Here is a 13498-nt window from a genome sequence, read left to right as displayed (position 1 = left end):
CTACAACCAAAAGGAAATAAATTTTGCCAAAAACCAAAGTAAGCAAGGTCGATTCATCCCCAGTTGAGGTTCTCTACATGAGAACCAGTCTGGCAGATTCCTTGGTTGCAGCCTTGGTGAGAGCCTAAACATAGCACCCAGCTAAGCTGAGCCCAGATTCTAACCCATTGAAATGGTGAGATAATAAATGTGTTGGGGTAACTTGTTACACAGCAATAAAAAACTGTCATTCTAGCCTCTTAATGTACCTCTCTGTACTGCAGAGGCTAAAAAGCTAAAAGGATATTTTCTAGATTCCCTTGCAATTAGGATTCTGGTTATATTATAGGCCAATCAGATGCATACTCATGAGCCTTGAATGGCAGAAGGGAGGTGAAGGCTATGCTTCTGCCATTTCTGCTGGTAAACATGGTTGCGAACATGTTTGCTTATTCTGTGGCAATTTAGTCACTAGCTTGTGGGTGGTGAGAAGTGGGATGCTTGGCCTTTTTTTTGCTGGCATAAATCATAGCAGGTGGAGCATGGATCTGTAAGTAGCAGCTGTGGTGTTGATTTTTCATCATGGTAGCAGGAAGTAGCAGTTTCCTAATCATAGAAGAATTAGCAACTCCCTTGGTGGCCTGGTTCTGTGGTGTAGTTTTGGAAGTTGTTCTTGAAAGTTCAGTTTAGAGTCAGTCCTCTTGATAGTTCTGTAAGCCACTTAATGTCTAGTAATAAATCTTTTCTGGCCTTAACTAATTAGAGTGAATTCTGTTCTCTGCAACCTTACCTTAACTAATAAAGGAGAGAAGTCCTCAAGTGATAACTAAGTGTAAATAAAAATGCATTGTAATTAATAATACTAATATCTTTTAGTAAACAATTTTTCGTGTTCACTATAATAGATTTGTAATATTTATTTTTATAAAGACAAGTAAAGCCACCTTATAATACATTTAATTTAATGTATAAGGTATAATGCAGTGGTTCAGTTTAACACAATTACATAAGATTTTTAATATTAAGAACAACTCATTTGCTTAACAAGGTAGCAACTATAAAACTATGTGGTCATTTTATTTCTCCTGCAGACTCAGAAAATAAATGTTTGCCTTTTTAACTTGCATTTATAATCATCTTCCAATTCAAAAATCTAAGAATTCAATTTTAATTAAGATAAGCTAAACTTTGATATTCAGACTTTAAAAGCATATCAATTATTAGTAACAATGCTCCTAAGTATCTCTTTTTGTAAATGTAACTGACAAAATATTCAACAGTATGTGCAATAGTGCCTTTGTATATAAGCATAGAACCTTGTATCTTTCTAGAGCTACTATAATTTAACAAACATTGCAAAATAGCAAATGTATGATAGTGTACATATAAACTATTCACTAAGCTCTAAAATTTGGACACATTTCAGCAAATCATTTCTGAGAAAAGGCACATTAGCTTATTTACCAACTCTATGTTTAAGTGATAATTTCTTTGAAAAGAAAAAGTTGAGCAAATCATTTTAAAGACAACACTAGTGTTTGGCCAAGTCCAACTTATGAAGTTTAAATGATCAACTTAAAATTCTTGAATCGCTTTGAAAATAACATAGTCTATGATGATGAAACCCTCTGTCTTTGTGTTAGGCCTTGTTCACAGTGGCCTCTTGTCAAAGGCTGACTAAACCAATTCCTTTCCAGAAAGGGAGACGTCTTCGGTTATTCTAAAGAATTTTTGCCCTTTTATTGTTTCATATCTGAAAAGTCAAAGGGCTTAAAACCAAAGCCTTTTGTCAAATAAGAAGCTCCAGTGGATTATCTCTCCCCTCTCCTACGTCAATTGATTAATAAATTGCTCTTGTCAAAAACAGCACAGAAGATTGAATAGGTTTGATTGCTTTTTTTTCCCTTTAAAGTGCTAACAAAGCCCACTATCTCTAAATGGACTTTCATTATAATGACTGAAATATAAGCAGCATAAAATATGGAAATCACACATCTAAATCAGATAGATGGGTCAAAACTTTTTAGATAGACACCAGCAATTACTTTAACTATCATTACACACAAGTATACTTTATGAACTTGCCAAATTAATACAGTAATTCAGTCTATCTAATGTAGCTTAAAACATGACTGGTGAAAATTCAAAATCTAAAGCTAGAACCAAAGCAGTCACAGGATACTCTGAGACAAATGCCACAAACAGCAGTGCTCAGAATTTCAAGTAATTGCTCAGTCTAATGAGAGACCTATATAGTTAACTGTATTGTTTCTTAACCCTTCTATGAGACTGGCTTTATCCAACTTAAAATTAAATCCAATATTGTTTCTCCTTATATTAGCCCAGAATCTTTTGAGTTCTTGACTTGTTTTTATCAGTAACAGAAGTGTGTCAGCAGCTTCTGTACCACTCAGGTAGGAAGAATGTAGAACTTACTAAAAAACGATTTATTATTAGAAAACTAAACTAGATTAACTTTAAAAAGTTAGTCTTATTTCAGTTAGATAACTTGAAAATGAGGTCCCCATATGGTAATCACTTAGATAATAAAGGCTATAGATCTAAGAGCCCAGAATTCTAAAGCATTCTAATAGAACTGAGGCAATTTGGAAAGTAGGGTTTATCAATGACAAGTCATCATCAATAATACTCAAACATAACATTACATTTTCAAAATTGTTAGTAATTCATATGTAAATAGCACAAATTAGGAATTTTCTTACTAAAAGTGATATGGTAGTGCCCCCTGGTGGGAACATTTAGAGTATTTCCCTGATATCGCATAACACGTGAACTATAAAAAAGTTCATTTGTAATGAAGAATATCAAAATTAGAGATTACCACAAAGCAATGAATCACTGTGCTTTCACATATCTTCCTTTTAATCTTCAAACACATTGGTAACAAGATAAATCCCTGATCCTATTCCCAAGAATCAGGCTAACAGCTACAGCAATCTTGGTAAACTTGTCTATAATAGGCAATTCCTGTTAAGAAACTTATATCTTGGTTCTACAACTTAACTGAGAGGTCTTTGCATTTTCTAGTTTCACTTTTACATCTACGGGTTTTTCAAAAAACCTCACCAATGCTGGTTCATTCAACAAAGACGCAAGAATCTGTTCAAATGCAAATGACCACTGAGGTTCTTCCCTCAGAGAGGAGGGATCTTTCTTCAAGTGGCTCTCTGTTTTCCCCTCACTGGGTCCTCCAGAAGCACAGACTGTACCAGAGAATTCTTTGGCTGATGCTGTAGGGCTATGTAGTTTCCTTCCAACTTCTTCCATCCTGAGCAAAAGGCTGGTTACAAAAGCAATGGCTTGATATAACGACTCTTCTTCAGGGTCCCCATGAAATAGATTATATAGGGTCTTTGAAAATTGAATGAATTGTGACTGAAAGACACAAGTTAGAAATAACATATTTTTAATAAAAAATAGTGAAAGAGAATAAAGGGGAAAGGAGAAAAATGAGTGGGAAATATCAGGGAGGGAGACAGAACATGAGAGACTCCTAACTCTGGGAAACAAACTAGGGGTGGTGGAAGGGGAGGTGGGCAGGGGGTGGGGGTGACTGGGTGATGGGCACTGAGGGGGGCACTTGATGGGATGAGCACTGGGTGTTATTCTATATGTTGGCAAATTGAACACCAATACAAAAAATTTTTTAAATAAATTTATACAAAAAAGAAATACCATATTTGATGTTAGATTTAGCAAAAAGAAAGAAAACTTAGAAGTAAACAGTCTCCTATTTAGAATTTGTACCATTTAACCCTTGCCATAGAAGTTAAAGAAACTAATGATTAATTCCCAAATAAATCTTGGCTCTAGAAAGATGGGTATGAACCATGGAAGAAAATTCCTTTTAAATTAAATTCCTTCTCATACATTGCCTAATAGCAATACATTATATACATATATTATATATACAATAATTCTCGGGCAGCTTACCTGACCGCATTCCCTCAATGTTAGGTGGTACTTTTTTTTTTTTTAAAGATTTTTATTTATTTACTTGAGAGAAGGGGAGGGGGAGAGGGAGGGAGAGAGGGGAAGCAGACTCCCTCCTGAGCGCAGAGCTTGATCTCACAACCCTGAGATCAAGACCTGAGCCACCCAGGCGCCCCAGTGGTACTTTTAATTAGGCAAATTCCCCTATTTCCTTACACATGGATTGTTCATTCATTAACCAATCTTAATGAAAGGCTTAATAATGAGTTCCCCTTGATCTTTCCAAAGGGCTAGAGTGGGCAGCTCAACTAGGACAACTTAAATTTATGGAAGAACATTTTGGGAACTATCTAGTAGTACAAGGTAGCTCTACAGGACCCATTTAGACGTGTTTCTCTTTAAAGGCTGCGGTGGGACCCAAGTGGAGGAAAAATCTGGTTTGTTTGCTAATTGCCCCTAGATAATCCAAAGACATTTCTAAAAGATATTTGTCAATTAAAAAAAATACAATTCTAACACAATAGTCCTATAAGTCAATCATCCTTAACAGAAAAGTTTATCTGTAAGTAAAAAGCAAATGCAAAGGATATACTTAATCAAAATAAATAGTACCAAACTTTTAAGTTTTATTTCTCTCTCTACCTTAGTGTGTATACTGCTTATTTAGAAAAAATTTTAGAATAAACATCATATTGATTCACTTAAAAAAGTACTTATTCAGCTACCAAATTACCCAGTCCACGAGGAATACTGTTATTTGATAGTTCTCATTTTGGTAATGTTCTGGAAATCCTCAGTATCTACACCAACAGATTTTAAATTTAAAAAACATATGAACATAAACTGACTGAAGGGTGCTTAAGAAAGAGATGGATTTAGAATTGTATCAAGTAGTAGTCATTAGTATTGTTCCAGCAGGTTCAAATACAAGATGATTAGAAACCAGCATGTGACCTATTTTAGTGACTTCTTATTCCAAGTACCTAGCATTGGGTCTGTCATCTAGTAGGCACTAAAAAAAATGTTTACTGAATAAATGAAAACTTCTAATAAAGCTGGAAATAAGAAACACTGAAATGTATGTTTATACATACATCTTTTCTAGAGTCACAAATGTTGTCATAGCAGAGCAACTATTCTGAAACACTAAATGCATTTAAGTGTTTAAAGTAGAAAGCCATTAAAAAATTTGTTCCTACTCTTCTGTGCTCGTCTGAAACTTACAGAGATGATATATAGATTTAACTATTTTTGTAATAGAAGATTAGCTATTTTAGAGTTGGATACACCCACATTCATAAAAACAAACAAGAACCTAGAATTTTTTCTTTGAAAATACTCTACCTGATTCATTCTTGGTAAATCCTTAATGTTTTCTTCTTTTTTGGAAAGCTCATCTTCCCATTGACTTAGATATGCTTGAATATCAACTTTTCCTTTGCCTGTATAAGTGGAATAAAACCATTTCATAATGAACAGTTTTATGAACATAATATTTCCCCAAATCTCAGAAGGAATAATTACAATTGGAAATTATTTCATTAAGATATAAGATTCCACCTTTTAATAACCCAGGAAATAATCTGATTTTACCTTTTATTTCACCCACTGGCTTTCAGAATGTGTTTTCCATTTCCATTAAACTAAAACTTTTACTTTGGGGAGGCTGGGGACTAGGGAAGATGTGAAGTGAGGGAGAAGGATGCATTTTAGATTAAACAGTATACCCTGGCTTGACAATGTAAATTTCATTTAGCTGTCCTCATGCATACTATTAAGTTTAAAATAGCTTCTATGTGATGTTATTAATATGCAGATTCTGAAGTTGTCCATGGTGGCTCTTAAAAAAATTTAAAAACCTACTATCCATTCATTCCTTTGAAGAGTTTAATGAAGATATTTAATGATTATAAATAATTACTTAAGGCCATTGGAAAACTAGGTAGATATACTGAACAACCTAGGGAAGGTGCCATATTTAAACAGATCTTTAGCAATTTATTATTTTCTAACTAAATGTTACTCAGAAACATGAGAAGAATGATGGACTTCTGGAGAGCAATTTGATAGCCTCAATCAAAATATTAATGTGCATATTCTTTGGCACAGCATTCTCATACCTCTATGATTTTATCCTATCCTAATGAAATATGTATGAAAGTATCCTATAATGTAAGTATAAAGTGTTTGCTGCAACATAGTTTGCAATATAAACAACTGGAAACAACCTAAATGTCCATCAATATTGGTCTAGTTATGGAATTATGGTACAACTAATCAATGGAATACTCTATGCCCATTAAAAAGAATAAGACAGATCCAAATTGTACTGACATGAAAACACATCAATGATATATCACAAAATTGAAAAAGCAACTTGTAGAACAGTATTTATGGAATGTTTCTTTTTTTTATAAAAAAGAGATGTCTATATGTGTATATACATAGGAATGGGTCTGGAAAGGATATAGAACAAAATGTTTTCATATTTACTTCAGGATGGAGTTCAGTGGGAGTATGAAGACTTCTGTTTAAATTTCTTTTATTATTACTCTTGTAATTAATAAGTATTTTTAAAATAGCAAAATTAAATGAATATGGGTCATTTACTATAATTTCTGAGACTTAAGTATCAAGACAAAAAAGACTAAAATGTTAAACTAAACACAAAAAAAGTGAAAAAGCTCTTAGAACAAATCAATGTCCTTTAAAAAGAATCCACTATTTGCCTTTGTGGCTAATTCTATTCACAAAAACAGTAACTTTAACTAAATGATATTCCTAATCATAATACCTTTTTCAGGGCTGTTTTTTAATGATGCCACTTTTTTCACATTTGGAGGCTTGGAAACTAGAGGAAAAGAAAACAATTGCATTTTGTAAAATATTTAACAAATAAGTACCTTTTGAAAGTAAAATATTTTATAAAAAGACTTGGGTACATGTTATCTTCTTCAATTCAGGAAACCATTTTTATTTATTTTAAAAAGAGTTTTATTTATTTGTTTGAGAGAGAGAGAGAGAGAGAGAGAGAGAGCAGGAGTAAGGGGAGGGAGAAGCAGACTCGTCACCAAGCAGCAAGCCCAACGTGGGGCTCGATCCCAGGACCCCAGGATCATGACCTGAGCCGAAGGCAGATGCTTAACTGACTGAGCCACCCAGGCACCCCACAAGAAACAAATTTAAGCTGACATGACCTCCTCTCATCAGAAGACAAAGTATTCAAGAACGTTTATAGTAGAAAGAACGCTGGGAAAAATCTGTATGAAAAAAAATCCTAGAAGTATACCAAATATTATTTATTTTTGGGTGGGGTTTTCTTCCTTATGATCTTCTTCAAACTAAACTGTGTTACTTTCATTATTAAGAAAAAAAGCAGGCGGGAGGTCAGAAGACTGAGCTACTCATCCTGATTGTGGCAACACCTCATTGTAAATTCTTGCACAAGTCACTTCTCCTTTCTGGGTCTCTGTGCCCTTATCTATATATATTAGTCTCTTCAAACTTATTGTTCAAACAGTAACATATAGTAACTACAAACATACATTAAAAAGGACTTAGACCTTTATAAGACATTCATGTTTATGAAAAAAGAGGTAAAGGACACAAAAATAAGTTTATAACACTTCTAAATTATGTCCTGGAGACAGACTCATCCCTGTCTCCTATACCTACAGTGATTTATAAGTATTCACTGTTTGAATAATAGCTATGACCTTCAATCATCAAAGATTCTATTGTTTCCACTGTATTTTAAGAAGGCACGAAAATCATTGGATACATTTTAGAAATTCTGCAACATAAGTAGAAACAAAATGCATGTTTTTTCTAATCCTCCAGTAGACAAAAAATTCCATAAATCAAAACCCAAAACACACTTCAGTTAATTAGTCAAATATTTATGGGGTACTTACCATGCATTTAGCACTGTGCTAAGTGTTATGGTAGCACAAAAGAAATATGAAGTATTATTAACTCAAATTTTATTAATGATAGCTGGGTAAAAAATTATTTAAGCCAAGAAGATCTCTATGAGTGACTAATCATCAAAAAAAAAGATACATTTTAAACTGGTATTTACCATGGAGCTGACTGAAATAAAGTAATTCTTCCTTGGAAAGTTCATCTCCTTTTGAAGGATCCTTACATTTCACTTCAGTATAAGCTGAAAACAGATAACCCGAATCAATTTACTAATAATAAGGGACAGAAATGGGCCCTATAATAAGTGATCAAGCATATCTGGGGGCAGAGAGTTAAAAGGTCACTGTAAGAAAGACATGTGAAGAAACGTACAAGTGGTACTACTCTATAGCAAATAACAGGAAGTAGTTGATCACTTTGAGTTCTAGTAGTTCTCTTACTTGCTTTTCAATGGTTTTCTGAGAGCCATTACAAGTCGAAATAAAAAAATCTGGCATTTTGAAATCTCTGAAAATGTAACCTCAGTCATTTAAGAACATCTTCAATAATGAGGCAAACATGAATTTGAGGGCTTTAACAGATACACAGTGGTTTCTTTTTTTTTTCTTCCATTTTTGAGACTTCTACTTAAAGTCAATTCATTCCATGGCAAATCAGATATTCTGACAGTAATCTAACTTGACAATGTAAAGTCCTTCATAATTAAATTATTAGCTGGTTTATCTTTGGTTTTAAATGCTCTATTTGTGATCTGTGTGTGTGAAGAGTCAAAGATGGCTTTTAGATATTTGGTCTGGTAAAAAGTGGTTCCTGGCTATCCTAGGAAGACTCTAAAAGGAATCCCAGATGTACTTTTGACAAATTATGAGGTGCCACTTGCTTGTGTGAATTAGCCTATCTAAACTAAATGGTACTTTTGCAACATTCATTTAGCTTAAAGCCTAAGGCTGTTTTCCCAAAATATGGATCAGGCCTGGGAAAGGCAGCCTCTGAAGGTCAGTGGAAAACACCAAAGTAAACTGGCATGGTATGGTAATATTAGGGTATATGGTAGAATAGAAAAAAACCTAAGCTTTGGAGTCAGACCTAGGTTTGTATCCCAGCTACGCAATTTATTAGCTATGTGATCTTTGCCCAATAATTTAATCTTTCTAAGCCTTACTTTCCTTATCATCAAACTTGGAAGGATAATACCACTTCTCAGGGATATTATGAGAATTAAGTAAAAGAATACATGTAAAAGTAAACACCTCAACAGAGCAAGTGCTCAATATATGGGAGTGTTTTTTTGTTTTTTGCTTCCTTTTCCAAACGTTTAATATTCCTGCTGCCTAAATCTCATTTTTTCTGAATAATCTGTAGTATTCCATGAGTTTGGCAGCTTGTCGAAAGTTAAATTCTACTCCTCAATGACAATAACAACATCACATCTCAATATTATACCAATGTTCAAAATGTTAGATAGTTCTTATACATGAACTATCATTAAATTAACCTACTAACTGGAAGGAAACTTGTGAACCCATCTGTTATACAGAATCTCTTCCATAAATTTCACTATAACCTTGTATCAGCAAAAGTACTGGACATATGATCTATGGTCCCAATGAAGCAATGACCTTATATCATATTGAAAATTATGCTACTTATTAAAATCGAATATCTGCAATTATACTTGTTAAAATGGAATCAACTCCTGTACATCATTAAAGACTGTTAAACTCTTACCTGGAGGAATATGCAGCTTAAAAAGCAGCTTAAGCTTGTCAATGAAACTTCCATTGTACATTGTATCTGTTCAATAAAATTCAATTACAAATATTCAGGTTTTCAAAGATCATTCAATCCATTCCAGCAACACAGATTAAGATACAGATGTTAGCCAATAATTAGGATTCATAAACTTTCCATTACTTAAGCTAATAGTTAAACCACCACCCAGTCAGCCAGATTCTCTTCTTCAAGTGTAGAAGCAAAATACCCTTCATCAGAGGGAAAAACGCTCTCCTGCTAATTTCCCTTCCCCAAACTAAATTTTCTTTTTTTCTTTTGAATGAGGCCTTATGACTCATTTGAGGAGAGAACTCCTCTTCAAGGGTAATTCCTAATAAGAAAGTATGCCAGGGTGTGGAAAAGCAAAGGAACAATGTAACTGATGAACTATCTATAGGTACAGCATGTTTGTTAGGATTATTTCTCTATCACTTTTCTAGGTTATGTGGTTGATTTTTACTGAGGGGGGGAAGCTTCTCTTGAAGTATCCATGTGTCTGAATTGGGTGAGATATAGACATTTTCTTCCTTCATGTTAACCTTGAAAACATCCATATCTAAACAGCTTGCTTTTCTGAGAGTGTTGGGTCAAAACGAGACCAATATATTTAAGATTTAGTTACAAACACAGAAAAAGATCCACTTACTGCAAAAGCTGGGGATAATGTAACTCAGGCTGATAAAATCTGACTAAATTGACAAGAGCAGGCAGTACTAAGTATTTCTAGGCGTATCTTATTTTTTGCTTTTAAAAAAGAAAATTAGGGCAGCCCTGGTGGCTCAGCGGTTTAGCGCCACCTTCAGCCCAGGGCCTGATCCTGGAGACCCAGGATCGAGTCCCGAATCGGGCTCCCTGCATGGAGCCTGCTTCTCCCTTTGGCTGTGTCTCTGCCTCTCTATCTGTGTCTCTCATGAATAATTAATAAAATCTTTAAAAAATAAAAAAAAGAAAAAAGAAAATTATTGGACTTCACCCTACCAATTGCTGAGGAGAAGTCTTTGAAGTTTATAAGGCAGTCACAGTTTTCATCCAACAATCTGAATGTCCATAAGGCTAGCGAGTCTTTGTTTGCAGCATGAGCCCAGGGGCTCAACAACTGATATAACATTCTGAACTGCTGGCAGTCAATCTGGTATTGTTCCAAATATGGCAGACTGGGGTCATGGTACTTCAATACTGGACAACTCAAACACCAATAATAGGAAAAAAACAGCTCTTTCTATTAAGACAAATAAAAAGAGGAAAGTCAATAAGTCATACAAAGAATTTATAAATTTATAAGATTATTTTCTGTTAAGCATGTCTACTAAAATAATTATAAAATATTTAAGAGTGGTAGGTGGTAAAAATTTTGCTTAAAAGTATTATTTTTCACTTGAAGAAAAACAACTGTACCTTAAAGAGGACATAAAGTTCATTCAATTCATGAAGGCTCAAATTCACATCTTGTGATACAACACGCACCTTTAAAAAGATTAAAAGCAATTTAAAATTGAACACTTCAGTATTTACACATGAACCCATTTAGAAATTTCCCTCTGGTAGAATAAAATGATTTTCTTTGAACTTTTTAAATAACAAAGATAAATACACCATTATGCCCTTTAAAAAGGCATTATGCCCTTTAAAAAGGTTGTACATAGACTACAGTTCAATTCTACTCTGATATGTACTTTCACCTTTATCCCTTCATACCCAGTAATTGCCAAAAGGACATCAATTTAATGTCTATAAATATAAGCAATGGTATTCTAAGTCTCATTCCATATATTTCTCTCTTGCCACGTAAACAGTCTGTCAAGTCATCAAGTGGGACTGTCATGAAATACTTCAAAGACATTGGGAGAGATGTGCATTCCCTCTCTGTGCCAAGAAACATAATCCAAGAAGTAATGAGCTTAGAAAATATGTAATTTTATCTTAACTTGACAAATAAGTATCAATGGTATAATGATTTTGGTATTTAAGAAACGTAAAAGCAAAAGTAAAAATAAAAATTAATAAAATAGTGGAAATTAAAAACCTAGTATACTCAATAAATAAAACAAAGAATTGGTTAATTTAAAAAAAGTAAAATAGACAAATACCTGGCAAGTGTGATAAAAGAAAACACAAATAAACATTGAGAAGTAAAATGATAATATAAACACAGGTATGGAGGTCATTAAAAGTATCCAGCACAGAGGAGGTAGCATTAACTATCTGTTGAATGAATTCTGTAAGCTTTATGTCATTATATCTAAAAGTCTAGATGAAATGGATAATTTTTTTAGGAAAATAATAAACTACCAAAATTAACCCAGGAAGAGCAAATTCTGAACAGACGAAATTGAAAAGGTAATAAAAAAATCTGCCTTCTACCAAAAGGCAGCTGATCCAGATGGTTTTATAGGCTCAATCACTCAAACTTTCAGGTAATGTATAATTCCTATTGATCTAAACTATACTCAAGCATAGAAAAATGTAATTTATTCCAAAATTCATTCTGACATGAGTGCAACTCTGATATGAAAACTAAAGTTAGCATATACACAGAAAGAAAATGTAAGCTAATGTCACTTCAGCATAGACGTAAAGAACATAGCTATTTAGTAAAATCATCAAAGCAAAATATTAAAAAAAATACGACATGACCAAATAGGATTTTAAGAATCCAACATAAGTCTAACATTAGGAATTCCTTAATATAATTTACTACATTAACAAAGCTGGAAAAATATATAATATCAAGATATGGAAAAGTCTTTTGATCAAAACTAACATTCAATATTCATTTTTTAAAAATGTCTGAACCTGAATGAATCAGTAACGCTCCTGGTCAATAGTAGGCTATTAGTATGGTTCACCCTTGAATAATGTGAGGTTTAAGGGTACTGAACCCTTTGCACAAAAATCAGCATATAACTTTTGACTCCCCCAAAACTTAACTACTAATAGCCTATTATTGACCAGAAGCCTTACCGATAATATAAATAGTGGATTAACATATTTTGTATGTTATATATATTATATATTGTATTCTCACAATAAGTAAACTTAGAGGAGAAAAAATATTAAGAAAAGCATAAGGAAGAGAAAATAAATTCACAGTACTGTATTTATCAAAGAAGATCCATGTATAAGTGAACCCACACAGTTCAAAACTATGCTGTTCAAGAGTACGTAAGTTTTTGGGAAGTCAAAAGTTATATGTGGATTTTCCAGTACACAGGGAACCAGGGCCCCTAACCTCTGTGTTTTTCAAGGGTCACCTGTACAGCATGTGCCTACTATGGTATACTATTTGGTACGTTAGGAAAAGTGAGGGAGGCCTATATGTACTGATATGCAATGACTAATATATTTCTGAGTGAAAAAAAGTAAGCCACAGAACAAAGTAACTGATATAATCTCATTTTAAAAACTATTATCACCCCATCACACATACACACACACACACACACACACACACACACATTTACATCTATAGATACATAGAAAAATATCTGGAAGGATATATGCCAAATAATTTTAATATTAGTTACTTCTGGGATAGGGAACTTTTATTTTTTTATATTTCTGTCATGTTTAAATTATTTACAGTGAACATGTATTGCTTATTTTTTAATGTTAATATATAAGAATAATAGCTCTATGCTAACTACATCACAGTAACGTCACTGAATTATTTAATTGAAAGCTAAACCTAGAATCTTCAGAAATGTTTATTTTCTCAGATTGGTGTCTCTGAGGATGTGGCCTTTAAGCAAACAGGTTAATAAAAACAATACATGCTTATGATAAAAGCTGAAATGGTACAGAAGGATGTATATACAGCAAAGTAAAACTCTCCCTCTCTCACCCAGGCTCTATTAATCCCATTCACCAG

At 33.4% G+C, this 13498-nt stretch overlaps 1 protein-coding gene across 3 annotated transcripts in view; it reads right to left on the bottom strand.

Moving 5' to 3' along the window:
- Window positions 1–924: 924 nt before the first annotated feature.
- TBC1D8B (TBC1 domain family member 8B) overlaps window positions 925–13498 on the bottom strand; it is a 68678-nt gene continuing 56104 nt past the window's right edge. For 2 of the 3 annotated variants that reach the window (XM_025431531.3, XM_025431530.3), the window contains exons 15-21: window positions 11026–11094; window positions 10609–10849; window positions 9586–9651; window positions 8015–8098; window positions 6728–6784; window positions 5278–5375; window positions 925–3375 (exon numbers count right to left, since the gene is read on the bottom strand). In XM_025431531.3, coding sequence (XP_025287316.1) covers window positions 2980–3375; window positions 5278–5375; window positions 6728–6784; window positions 8015–8098; window positions 9586–9651; window positions 10609–10849; window positions 11026–11094 — 1011 coding nt within the window. In that variant the 3' untranslated portion in view covers window positions 925–2979. The remainder of the gene's footprint in view (window positions 3376–5277; window positions 5376–6727; window positions 6785–8014; window positions 8099–9585; window positions 9652–10608; window positions 10850–11025; window positions 11095–13498) is intronic. The other variant, XM_049107623.1, reaches the window with a different exon arrangement.

The sequence above is a fragment of the Canis lupus genome, chromosome X (genome assembly GCF_003254725.2).
Source record: "Canis lupus dingo isolate Sandy chromosome X, ASM325472v2, whole genome shotgun sequence".
Classification (NCBI taxonomy): domain Eukaryota; kingdom Metazoa; phylum Chordata; class Mammalia; order Carnivora; family Canidae; genus Canis; species Canis lupus.
Note: the sequence above shows the minus strand (reverse complement) of the source record. Positions and strands in the feature narration are given on the sequence as shown.